Source organism: Felis catus, chromosome D3, assembly GCF_018350175.1.
Source record: "Felis catus isolate Fca126 chromosome D3, F.catus_Fca126_mat1.0, whole genome shotgun sequence".
NCBI classification, from domain to species: domain Eukaryota; kingdom Metazoa; phylum Chordata; class Mammalia; order Carnivora; family Felidae; genus Felis; species Felis catus.
Genome location: NC_058379.1, coordinates 73,818,384 through 73,832,163, shown reverse-complemented (window position 1 = coordinate 73,832,163; position 13,780 = coordinate 73,818,384). Strand labels below are relative to the sequence as shown.

Here is a 13,780-nt window from a genome sequence, read left to right as displayed (position 1 = left end):
GCAATTATTTAAATTGGTGTCTACTCCACTTTGATCAATAGGACGAGGGAAGTCTTGAGCTCCCAAGAGGTACCGTTTTTTTGAGAAGAGTAGATTGTCCACTGGGTGGCGCTGTGAACTCCTTTCCTTTTCCAGAGGACACTGAGAAAAAGTGCTAGCCAGTATGGTATGATTTTCTGTGTTGTTAGAGAGGAAGCATCAAGAGCCCAAACTACATGCTGCAGCATTGGCCACTGCAGAACATTTAGTTGTCCAGTTGTCTTGTCTGCTTGAACTCTGGTTATGAAGATCCATTGAGAGTTAAGTCCTTTAGGATGTTTGTTAAACACCATTTTCCTCCCTACAAAATCAAAATATATTATCAGTGATGTGTTTCTTTAATGATCCAAGTATCCCAATAAGATTGTGAGGCATATTTGTGATCCCTCAAAAATAATTTGAACACAACTAGGTGACACAAGGGAAATTTCCATATGTGGCAGGAATGCTACAGGAAAAATCCAAAAAAGTTAATGCAAATTTTAAAAATAATAGCACGGGGCGCCTGGGTGGCGCAGTCGGTTAAGCGTCTGACTTCAGCCAGGTCACGATCTCGCGGTCCGTGAGTTTGAGCCCCGCGTCAGGCTCTGGGCTGATGGCTCAGAGCCTGGAGCCTGTTTCCGATTCTGTGTCTCCCTCTCTCTCTGCCCCTCCCCCGTTCATGCTCTGTCTCTCTCTGTCCCAAAAATAAATAAACGTTGAAAAAAAAATTTTTTTAAATAAAAATAATAGCACATAAGATATTAAGTGTTTGGCACCTTCAAATTATAAACGGAGGTCATAATATATGTCCGAGAAGCATGTGGACTTTTCACATATAAATCTCCAATTATCTCAACATTTCAATATAGGTAGTATTATCCCAGTTTCAGGGAAGTTCAAAGAGTCATGACTGAAAAAAAAGAAACATAACTCAAACAAATATGAAATGAATATGTCAGATGTTTTACTCAACTTATTCATTAATAAGGAACCAATAAGATGGTAAAGCTGGTTTAAAAGATTTTGAGAAACTGGCTATTCAAAGGCATTTTGAAAAAAGGAATATAGAATCGGATTACTAAGTTAGATACAAGGCTGGTTAATATGCTTTGAGGCAATTAAACCATAACCTGTGGGCTTATCTTTTCTACCAGGCAGAAATCTAGAAATGAACATGCGACTTCACAGAGTCGGGGCTCTAACTGAATCATAAATGATGAAGTCATAAATGCAGGGAAATTCTCCATGAGAATTGGGTCAGGTTATTAAACAATGACCCAGTGTGACATTAAAATCATATATTGTTTTGATTTCCAAGTTTTGGCTAATTTTTCCTAACAGAGATCAGGCCCAGAAAGGTTAAATCCTTGGCAAAAATTACATAGTCACAATGTAACTAGGTCAGTCTGTGTCCAACAAGATACTTGCATTTTTGCTCTACAACATTGCCTTGTATTTTACCCGTGTAAATATTGCAGCCGGAATGGTTTTAAACAGCATTGTAAAGTGTCAACCAATCTCTTACCGTTCAATATAAAAAAAGAACACAACCGTCCCAGTTTGATTTCTCATGGACTTGTTACATTGCTTTTGAGTGGAAAGAGTTTGGCTTAATAATAGCATTAAGGTATTTCTTTACATTTTTCTTTCTCAATGTCAACATTTCTCTTACATTCTAACTAGAAAGTGACTTTATCGCTTGTGGCCTTGATCCTTCACTATAAATTCATTTGCTACTTTTCTACCTTCTGACAGATGCCCTGTGAGCAGGTAGGGCTATGAAGATAAGGTCAGTAGTGTCCTTGGATACCAACCACTCAGTCTCACGTAGGAGAAGTAGGTGGAACAGAGGGAGAGCCAATGCCGAGAGAGAGACGAGCTGGCAGTTTGCACTCGGGATGGGCTGGAGGGGGGCAGGAGTTTGACTGAGCTGGGTACACTTCGGTTATGGACTGGAAGAGGAGCAAAAAGTCTCCAGGCAAGTGAGGAGCGTAAAGACAACCTGTCTTGACCTGTCACCGAGCTACTTGGAAACCACACAGGAAAATGTCTGGCCAGGTCTCCCTGGGGTGGGTTGTAACAGTTGAAATGGACTCTGTAGCTCAAAACATGTTTCTAATAGTATAAGAAGCATCTTTTGTGAACAGTTTGCAAGAATGACTTAGCAAACACACACACACACGCACATACGCACACAGAGAGAAATAAAATTGTATCTTATTTTCTCCTAGGAAAAGAGAACACTGCTAGAAAAAAAACTGTCTTTGGAAAACAAGCTGCTGCAACTCCAATCCAACGCTACATATGCTAAAAGGTTTGCAGATCTGTCTCCTATTAAAGCAGTTCCTGATCCCTTTCCTCTCTGCTGGTCCACTGGCCAGTGGACAGAAGGCTCCCACCTTCTAAGGAGACAGGAAGACTGAAAGTGCAGGATGAAGGGAGATTGCTTAATATTAACAGCCACATGCCGCCCCCCCCCCCCCCCCCCCCGGGGAATCAGCAGCAGGGTTCCCTGGAGGTCCAGGGAGACTGGTGCAGGGTTAATCCTTCTGAAGAATGAAAGAGCCTGTTCCCTCCCTGTTTACCCTGGGTGCTAAAGAGGCTGCTGTTGAGGCCTTCATTCCCCCTGATGCTTCTGATTTTGTCAGTGGGTCTCTGCTATAGCCAGCATCAAGTAGGCTAGCCTACAAGTGGAATTGTAAGACTCTTTTGTGGTGCTCCCCAGCTTTGTAGAGAATGAAGGAGCTACTCTGAAGGTATTCTCAGTTCTTTGGACTGACTTACAAATACTCATAATTCACAAGCTGTTACAGGGTACAGCCCTTAGTATGGGGGTGACGTGGAGCATGGATATCACCCAGCTGCTGCATTATTTCACTGCTGTTAAAAAAATCCTCTGGAACATCATGTATGTGATAACTAATTACCTATAAAATTTCCTCACACTTTTTCCCTTCCCTCCCCTCCCCTCCCCTCCCCTCCCCTCCCCTCCCCTCCCCTCCCCTCCCTCCTCTCCCCTCCCCTCCCCTCCCCTCCCCTCCCCTCCCCTCCCTTCCCTTCTAATTCTAATCCTGCCACTGTCGTTATATGTTCTAATATAAGGTTCAAAGTCAAGTCTATTTCAAGGTCTTATTTCACCCATCTGGAACTGTTGCTTCTTAGGATATCAGGCATTTTTATGAACCTCAGAATGTACAAAGTTTTATTCTCATTTATTCAGTAATATATACTCAAAGATCTCTCTCTTTCTCTTGGTCTTTGGTTTATTGTTGTTGTTTTTTTTTTCTCTTTCTCTTTCCTTTCCAGTTAACTGTCTTTCTCTTCTCATCTTTCATAAACTTCTGCCTTCTGTCTGGCTCATATCCATGTATTGGACCACATATGCCGAAGTCCAGATCTGGGCTGACCCTGGCAATTGCACATACGTATTCAGAACATGCTGGAATACCGCTAATATTAATTTACACATATTCTTTGTGTACAGGCATAGAGCCCCAGCAGGGGACTTTCTAAGAGAGTGAAGTACAGCACTGTGCATCTCGTAGAGAATGAAGGAAATACTGTGGAAGACATCCATAGGTCTTCAGAATTACGTATACTCATAATTCTAAGTAAATCTGTGGAGTATCTTTTTTTTTTTTTCTGCGAGAGTTTTTCCGTGTAGCAGGACTGCTCGCTGGTACTGTGTGCTTTCCATTAAGAGTTCAGACAACCTGAGTTTGATATTTTTTCTTTAAAGATGATTTTTATTGACAATAGGGTTTTTGTCAGTCTTTGAGCCCAAAGTGTAGCCATTTTGAAAACCAAACTGAGCTATTCTTTCTGTTCTATTATATATGAGCAGTTGTTATAAGGAATTCTCAGAAAGCTCTTAGGGAGGTTTTAGAAATATCTTGAGGGAAATGGATGTTTTGTGTTTCTAGAGAGGTGTTTGAACATCCAAGCTTATGCAATTTTCATAGAGTGTAGGCATCACAAATATTTATCTTCCTTATTACTTTGTCTGTGTGTAGAGGTATTCACTCTGCTAAATGACAAGAAAGTGAAATCAGTAGGTGTCAGATGCTTTTGGTTAAAGCAATAGAGACTTGGTTAAGCTACCACAAATAAGAGGATTTCTGTTAGGTGAAGATTGGATAGGTATGGCCATAAAGAAGATGCATCTCTTGGGAAGACAGGAGGACCACACATCAGCACCAACTCCGTTTTTAAAAACCAGATTATGTTGTTGCTCCTATTCAGTCATGGGTGTTCTGCAGTTTCATTCTTCCTCGCCCTTTGTTTCTCCTGTATGATTTATTAACTTTTCTCAGTGGTTTTCTCCAGCGGGCTTATATTCTCTGTAGTTTCCTTTCACATTGCAGAGGAAAGAGTCTGCCGGCCTAATACTACTTCCTGCTGGGCAGATTGCTCATGTTAACCATCCCCTGTGTTGTCATCTAACCAATGGCTTTTTAAAAAAATTTTTTTTACATTTATCTATTTTTGAGAAACAGAGTGAGACAAAGCGTGAGCAGGGGAGGGGCAGAGAGAGAAGGAGACACAGAATCTGAAGCAGGCTCCAGGCTCTGAGCAAGTGGTCAGCGCAGAGCCCGATGCAGGGCTTGAACCCACGAACTGTGAGATCATGACCTGAGCGGAAGTCGGAAGCTCAACCGACTGAACCACCCAGGTGCCCCTAACCAATGGCCTTTTGGCAGGCACCAACTCCCAGGCCTACGGGTGGTCTTCCCTTACCCCCAAAATAGCCTGTGGTAGCTCCTCTGAGCAGGGGGGGGTATGGGTGATTAAATTTTCCTTAGGCAGGATGGGTTTGACGGGTGCCATGACTTTCTGCCATTTTGATGAAAAGATTCATTATGGTCTAACTTGGTATTTTTAATATTAAAAAGCATCTCAGGGTGCCTGGGTAGCTTAGTCTGTTAAGCATCCCAATTCGGCTCGGGTTGTGATCTTGCAGTTTGTGGGTTCGAGCCCTGCGTCAAGCTATGTGCTGACAGCTCAGAACCTGGAGCCTTCTTCAGATTCTGTGTCTCCCTCTTTCTCTGCCCCTCTCCCACTTATGCTCGCTCTCTCTCTCTCTCTAAAATGAATAAATGTTAAAAAACTTTTTTTAATAAAAAAATTTTTAAAAGCATCTCTAAAGAAGATGACTTTTAGGTATTTATAATTCAGGAGAAAGTGACAGTTTTTTTGTATATGGATATGAACATATAATTATAATACCTTATGCTAACCCTTACAGTTACTTTTAACGAGAGTTAAGAGATTTGGCAGAAGCATCTCATTAAAAACAAGGTTGAGTCCATATTTCTACTACCATCACTAATAAACCACCGCATGTATTATGTTTTGCTGTTGACAGATAGAATAACTCCAGGTACCTTATTTAATTTAATCCATTCTTAGCTTTTTAGGGAGAGAGCAGAGTTTCTAACTGGTGAAGCGATTACACAGCCTCTAGGGAGCTTGGGTTCTAGAATTCTTAGAGCAGTCTGTTCTCGTTTTGCTATAGAGGATATTTGACCTTCTTTCATTTCTGGAGACCTCTGGAGACTTTCCCTTGGACTGGTTTCCTAATTCCCCTGTGTGTCTATGAGCAGAAGGCAGTTTTCCAACCTGTCCCTCTGCCTTGTGATATAACAAAAGTCCATTTTAGAGTTATCCTTTTGAGAAACACAGGAGCTGTACCTCAGAAAAATCCTCTACAAAAGAATAACATGATGTCAGAAAACAATTCAGTCAAAGCCTTTGTAAGTTTGGAGTAGAGGGCAATGCGGTTGAATAATGTTGCCCTCTGATGGTGTAAGTTAACCCTAAGATAGGTTTTAAAGTATCCTGATGAATGGACACACTGGAGACAATTCTCCATTAATTCAATTTCCTTTGGCCAAGTGACTGGCAGACATTGGTCATCAAAGCGATTGAGGGTTTGCTTCTCGCCAAGTACTTAGGCTATAATGGTCCCATATTACTAAAGGCTAAGCCATTCGTTTTTACATTTCTGCAAGTTAAAGATAGGATTGGTGCTCTGAATGCAGAGAGGATTCCCAATTCCCTTCCTCAAAAGGATAGGGCCAAGCTTTTCCTCTCTTATAGATGGGGCATTTTTTGTCTGCTCCCATTGGCATTTCCAGGCTGCAGAGTTTTTCAGCTCCGAGTCTGGGATATATGAGGCAAAAAGAAAACGCAAAGAACTCAACATTGTGTTGTTCCTTGGATTCTCCGGTCTTGAGCTGATCTGCCTTCTTCTCCACCTTCCAGAGTCGTCTTGTGTTTTTGGTTGTACTCAGTGGGAAGAGTAGGGAAAAATACACCTGCATCTTCCCAGTGTAAGTTTTTCAAAGGTATTTTAATTTCAGCCTTTACTTTATATTTATATTGAGACACTGGGAGGCAGAGCGTGAATCAGATATTTGTTAGGGCTTGGTATCCTTTTCTAGGCCTGGCCTTTGTAATGTTTTCTTCCTGCTGTTTTGCGTTAGTACCTCTTTATTAAAGTTGAGTGCTTTCACTGAAAGATAAAGAGCGGAGATTAAAGGGAGCTCAAATGGCAGCTGATTTCAGTATATTCCCACACTTAAAGACCTTAAGTGGGTGACTAGGTTTCATATTTATTGGACAATCCTAAGAGAGAATTTCTCCGATTTATATTAGTCCCTGTTCTATGTATTAATACAGATAAGCCTGAAATGAAAGGCCTGTGTTTTCAAGAATGCTGCTAGAAATATTTTCTTCCACTTTGAGACCTCTTTCAGATTTTTATTTATCTACAGTGACTTCTATGGTAACGCCGTCGTGGAATAGGTGGAGAAATTTCCTGAGCTTCATATTTTGAGGAGCGTAAGGTCCACCCCGCCCCATCTTCTAAAACCATCGTTTTTTCCCCTTTGGTCTGAGTTCTGGATCATCGAAAGACACAATGAGACCATTTTGAATACTGGTCTTCAATATTTTTACAAGTTTATATTTTATTTTTTAATTTTCTTATGGGTTTGTGAACAGTTTATAAATATTCAAAGCCAGCCTGCCTCTGTAAGGAATCCTGAGTTCTTTCTCGCTATTTCCCAGGAAGTCCTGAGTGACTCCTCCTTCCTTCTTCTTCTCTCTGTTTTGCCTCTTCACCGGAGCAGTTTTGAGTCTTAGCACCAGCTGTTGGGCAGACCTTTGTCTGCCTTCTCTGCCCCATATGTCCTAAACTCCTCTTTTTTGGGCAGTGCCTCTTCAAGTCCCTTTCTAATTTTTCTACTGGGGTATCTGTCTTGTTTATGGGTAGATGTGGTCCTTATAGATCCCGAGTACAGTGCCTTTATTAGTCATTTCAGTTCAATATTCTGAGGCTATCCTCTACCCTCTCATTTGATGATTAGAAGATTTTCATTTTCGTCTAGTCAAAATTAACTTTGTGGCTAATACTGTCTTGAGTGCTATTTTAAAAAACCTTTGCCTATTGCAGATTCATGAAGGTGTTCTTCTGTATTATATTCTAAAGGTCTTTGGGGTCTCCAGCTTATTTACAATCTACATGGAATTTATTTTTCTTATGAGGTGAGGTCGGGATTAATTTTCTTTTTTTTTTTTTTAATATGAATGTAGAGTTGTCTCAGAACAACTGAAGTTGTCTCTTCATTTGTTGAAAAGACCATCCTTTTTATAAAATTCTGCAGAATCATCTTTGATATAAGTCAAGTCTATTGGCCTATCTCTGTAACATATATGTATATGTAAAATAAAAATGGCATGGATCTAGCATAATTTGTTTTATTAGTCTTCTATTGATGAACATTTAGCGTTCCAATTTTTATGCTGTGAACAATAATGAACTACATTTTACATATATTTTGTGTAATTGCATGGTATTTTTATAGCATATATTATTTAATTCCATAGGATAAGTAAAGAGTAACGGCTAACATTATATAATATTGGTACTTATGCAAGAACTTCTGTAGTTTTATAGAGATTAATTTTTTCTATAGTGAAACAAACTATTTTTAAAGCTCTCTCATGCAAAACCAAAACAGGGGAACAATTAAAAGACTGTCTTAAGTATTACAAGTTGCCTGCAAGTTACTTGGCTTTGAGAGAGTATATCATACAGTAGGAGATATCGAGCCAACCTCAGTGGTTCATGGGCAGGCAGACTCATTGGCAACAACCTGGAGCCTATTGAAAAAGCAGAATCCCAAGCCCGACCCCAGCCTGCTGGATCAGATGTGCATTTTAACAAGATTCCCTCATGATTTAACAAGATCCTCCAATGCATATTAAGTTTGAGAAGCAATGTTTTAGTACATGATGTGAAACAAAATGAAACTCTCTTTTTTTTTTTTCAAATGAGAATATGTTCTGTAGTGTCACATGAATGTCCGTGACCTTTGCAATGTTTGTAGAGGCTATAAAAATCAGAATTGCAATTTCATTGGTGGTGGCTACTAGCTATAAACCTTAATAGCTACAAAAATTAATATATTACTGTGTAAAATCTTATTTTCCCAAAGCATATTCACTAACCTCTTTAAGTATAGTCCTGTAAAGTAATGAAAGTAGGGATTATTCCGTCTGCTATGTGACTGTCACAATGCTTCCAAGCTTGGTGACCTGGCCACAATGCATGCTGCCTCAAAACTAAAATAATATTGGCAAGAAGAAAATATTGGCAAGTCAAAAGCTGTATAATCAGTTCCAGTTACCTAAGTGGAGTTTTGGAAAAGTATGAATAATCTAAATTCAAACATCATCCATCTTTTTTTCATAATGGTTGATGTGGACTCAAAATATTAGCTGGAATTTAATTTCCTTTTTTTTATGCTCTATTTATAGGTGGTAGAATACCCAAAGTAGGAAGCCGAAATAATAATAGTAATAACGATAATGATAATAATAAAAGACAAACACAGTCAATCCACAACACACACCAACTGTGTATCATTAGAAATTGGTTTCTCATTGTATATAAAGTCTGCATTCCTGGCCCCCCATATTCTAGCCCTGCTATCCTTACATAATTATCTGTGCATCCCACTGAGTTCTAGATCTGTGGGTGCTCATAAGCACGATAGGTTAGATATGTGAGTGCTTCATCTGGCTCAATACAGGTTGACTCAACTACCTCCTGGAGGGAGGGAAGTCACAGATGGCCAGGAGGGAGTTGTTGACATGAATGGATATTCTCATTCAAGTTCGTGTCTGAGCTCCTCAGAGACCGCTTTGTGGCTGTTTATCTTCAGTGTCTTGTGTGGCATATGGGGCCCCCAGCGTCTTTCCCCGCGATGCCCAGTAACAGGGTCATGTGTGAGGACAGCCTGGCAGCTTAGCTGTAAAAATGAGCTGCTCCGTGCTTCAGCAAATCTCTTTCTTTTTCCTTTTGTGTTTCCAGTTGCCACGATCTTCAGATGGAGATTGCCCTTCTCCAGGAGCAGACCTCTCATCTGCAGTCTGTGATTCATTCCCAACATCAGAACCTGCGCAGCGTCATCCAGGAGGTCAGATTAATCAAGTGTGTTTCTCTGGTAGATGGGATGTTTACAGTGCGAAGACCGAATACAGGCAGCTTGTCTGGACCTTACAAGCAGTGAGATTCTTCTCCCCGCTGACATTTCCTTTTTATTCCCAGGCAGCATGACCCTGTGTTCAATGCCTTCTTTTGTCTCTATGTCAACACCTGTAGCGTTCTCAATGAAGATATCTGGGAAATTGCGTTTAACTGCTCTTTAGTTGTTTCCATGATTTTTTAAAAGGGGTTCTGAGCCGGGGAATGTACACTGTTTTTTTAGACGATTTTGGAGGTTAGAAGCTTCAGCCCTTTCTGAGGACACGATGATCTGTTTTTATAACCTCATAAACAGCAAATTTACTTAGTAGGTGTGTGGGGACAGGGGTGTAGCCTGGCCATTCTTCTCTGGAAACGTCCTGGCAGGTGAAAGAGAAGAGGTAATTGCGGTAGCAGCCAGATGGACGGTGGATTGTGTACGCATCCAGTTTATTTCAAGATATCTATTGATCTGGTTTGAGGGCTCTGCTTTAGACTTAAAATTAGACCTTCCATCATTTTTTACTACCTAATATTTGTTTCCAAAAGGAATCCTCCCAACTACCTCTCATACCACCCCGACACAAATAAAACAGTTGGCTAGGACCTCACCAAAAGTGCAGAGAATTGAGTCATGGCACTTGAGAGCCCGGAGGGACTTAGAGGGTATCCCAGATTCTCATTTTCCAGATGAGAAAACTGAGGCTCAGAGTAGTTCAGTGACAGAAATGACAGTGGCGGAATCGGCCTTAGAACCCCTGGGTTTCTTCTCTTCCCGCTCTGTTCTGGTCTTCATACCCCACCTCCCCAGTTCCGCATTGTTTCTTGGCAGATGCTTTTCTTCCCAAGCAAAGCAGGCTCAGCTCGTGATGCCGCCGCAGGCTGACCAGATCTCTGCCTCGGGGAGCTTCCCCGTGCCAGGCGGTGGCCTTGTGTGACGGCCACCCACCTCTGTACCCTCAGTAGGAAAACGTTATGCGGTGGAGACAGAGAGTGATGGCCAAAGCTGGTTCCCACAGGATGCGTGCCCGCTGGATTCGGTTTAAACAGGTTTTCCAAAGATGACAGTGTTTAATAGGACTGCCCACGTGCTCTCCTCCCCAGGTGCCAATGTGCCCTGCTATTTCCTGCAACCTGCTGAGCCCACTAATGCTTTGGGATTTAATTTTTTAACTTGATGGGCGCCAGTTGACCCTAAAAACCTGTGCAATTTCTGACTTAAGTAACTTCCCTGTTGTCTGACGAGATTCTTCCAATTGTGTTTCCTAATTCTTAGATGGAAGGATTAAAAACTAATTTGAAAGAACAAGATAAAAGGATTGAAAATCTGAAAGAAAAAGTTAACATACTTGAAGCCCAGGTAAGGAGGGAATGTGATGTATATTTCAGTATGATTGATTGCGGGTGAGTGTGTGGGGGTTCTCGGTGTCTCCATGAGCCTGTGTGTGGATGTGTCGTGTGTGCTCGTGTGCCACTGTGACACAGTGAGTCTGTGTGTGCACGGGTGTGTGTGTCATTGTGCCTGAGTATCTCTGTGTGAGTGTACTTGTGTCTGTGTGTATATATGAGCGTCTTTTTGTGAGTGTGGGTAGATGTGTGTCTTCTATGCATAAGAAATTATAGATTTGTGGGCGAGGTACTCTTAATAACATTAAAGTATTAAACCTTATTTTATAACATTAAATACTATTAAGTAACTGTGGAAAGCTCACCCAAATATTCCAGAATGCTTGCTATATTGGGGAGATACAAAATAACATGTGGATGTGAATTAGAAGCCTGGTCAAGACCACCTTGTGTGAATTCAGACCCAGCCAGGTAGCTGGCTTTGCTGTCTTATATCTTTGTCTCTTTCCTGCCCTGAGATGTCCTTTTTTCTCCTCTTTTTTTTTTTTTTAATTTTTTAATGTTTACTTTTGAGAGAGAGAAACAGAGTTTGAGCAGGCAATGGGCAGAGAGAGGGAGACGCAGAATCCAAAGCGGGCTCCAGGCTGTCAGCGCAAAGCCTGATGTGGGGCTCGAACTCACAAACCACAGGATCTTGACCTGAGCCAACGTCGGACGCTTAACCGACTGAGCCACCCAGGTGCTCCTCTCTTTCCTCCTCATTTATCTTTCACATCGATCGCGGCTTCCGCCCTTTGCATCAGGGCTCACCCACTTCAAGAAGCCTATTGTAATTTTCTTATTTTTCAGTGTTTTGAAACCTGAAGCCTAGCATAACGCTTCATAATTTACCATCAGAAACGTGCTTTTCTTCCCGCCCGCTCATCTCCGCTTCACTAGGGAGGCCCTTTATAGACTTTCGGCTACAGACCCAGGCTCGGCTGTGCCCCACCTCCCAGCAAGTGCCGCAAAGCCCACACAGGGGTGGCTGGAGTGCCCAAGATGCCACAGCTGCGTCCACCTGGGCTCTCGCCGGTGCTCAGGGCCACCGCTTCCTTCTCTGTCAGAGACTCATCATTCGCCGCCTGGACGGGTCAGCTTTTCTACTTCATTCTTCTGTGTTCCGACTTCCTGCCATGCACTCCTGTCCCGAGGAACACAGAGATGCTCTGACTTCCACTAGATTTCTCCTCCTCTCTGGGGGCTTTTCTCCCCCCACAGGGTAGCCCAGGGAGGAGCCGCACCACCATACTCCCAGCACACTGCCACACCGTTTCTCGCACCACCGTGTTCTTTCTGCTTTCCCCAAACATATCATAATAACGTGAAGAGGCCGTAAATATGTTTACATCTTAACTTTTGTAACCATTGCCGTGTTTTTCCATGTCGACCTTTCCAGAGGACCACTGTTCTCTCTGTCCTGGTGGTTGGGGCCTCGAAGCCTTGGGCTTTTCTTAGATTTTCACCTTCTTTAGGTTACACGTGACTGGTTGATAAAAATACTGGCATCTCTGTGCAGCTGAAAAATGCAACGATTTTTCTGGAATAATTGGCTCAAAACTGGTTTCCCCTCCAGTGCCCAGTAACGGCTGGTCAGTCTCAAGGGGCCTCAGATGATGGGATTCATATCCCTTTGAGCCTCTTCCTCCCAAGAAAGGTATCGAAGGGTATTTCCTCACAGCTTTGTGTACTTTTGGCAAACATTTTGGCAAATGTTACTTGAGAGAATATTTTTTCTTTTGTGATTTGTATGTAACTAATAGTCATTCGTTTCTATATAAATTAAGAAATATGGATAGCCAAATATAATAAGAAAATTATGCAAACCTGCCGTCCATGAGTCAGCACAGTTGTTTATATCTGTTTTTCTATGAGACTCTTATGTGACTGGTACATATGTGTGCATAGGTATTAAACATATAGACTATTTATGGCATAATGTCTATATCACTGTATTTTTATTTATTTAATTTATTTAATTTATTTTAAATGTTTATTTATTTTCGAGAGAGAGAGAGGTAGACAGGGAGGGGTGGGAAGAGACGGGGACAGAGGATCCGAAGCAGGCTCTGTGCTGACAGCAGAGAGCCTGATGCAGGGCTCCAACTCATGAACTGTGAGATCATGATCCGAGCTGAAGTACATGTAACCAACTGAGCCACCCAGGAGCCCCTATTTCATTGTATTTTTAAGCTTTTATTCATTTCACTCATTTGCTCACATCATCAATCTTGTAGTTAATTCTATAAGTATGTATTGAGTGGCTACTATGATGTAGATACTAAGGTAGGGAAAACAATATTGAATAAAATAGACATAAGTGAGCCCTGCACTCTGGACTTTACTGCCTAGAGAGGGAAACAGACACATAAATGAACACGTAACTTGCAATATTTTGGAAGCATTCTGCCAGAAAAGAACAAGATATTCTGAGAGAGAACACCTGGATAGAAGATTTAGTTTGGTGGGTGGGAGCAAGCTCTCTAAGAAAATGAGTTTTAATCTGAGCTTAGTGGAAAACTGGGTGGTAGGGCAGGTCAGGCAGAAGGACAGGGAGCCATTGTGATTGCTTCTAATCTGAGAGTGGTATGTAATAGCATGGAATGACATTGGAAAAGTAGGAAGAGACCATGCCAAGGAGTCTTTTTCTCTATATAGCAACATATCAAGAAGTCTATGCTTACCAAACAGATTTCATTTGTATTATCTTTAAATGGCCACTATATTGATCTACAATAATTTAATTAACTCACTCCTTATTGTTGGACCTTAGATTGTTTTTCAGTATTACATTTGTGGGGTTTTTGTTGTTGTTGTTTTGTTTTGTTTTGAATTTTTTTA

At 41.5% G+C, this 13,780-nt stretch overlaps 1 protein-coding gene and 1 long non-coding RNA gene across 3 annotated transcripts in view; both read left to right on the top strand.

Moving 5' to 3' along the window:
• CCDC68 (coiled-coil domain containing 68) overlaps positions 1–13,780 on the top strand; it is a 49,518-nt gene that overhangs the window by 25,833 nt on the left and 9,905 nt on the right. For both annotated transcript variants that reach the window (XM_011288173.2, XM_006938921.3), the window contains exons 8-10: positions 2,253–2,335; positions 9,401–9,506; positions 10,830–10,913. In XM_011288173.2, coding sequence (XP_011286475.2) covers positions 2,253–2,335; positions 9,401–9,506; positions 10,830–10,913 — 273 coding nt within the window. The remainder of the gene's footprint in view (positions 1–2,252; positions 2,336–9,400; positions 9,507–10,829; positions 10,914–13,780) is intronic.
• On the top strand, positions 11,577–12,875 carry LOC123381445. Its single transcript, XR_006588425.1, has 2 exons — positions 11,577–11,639; positions 11,750–12,875. It is a non-coding gene; the product is annotated as an uncharacterized LOC123381445 (long non-coding RNA).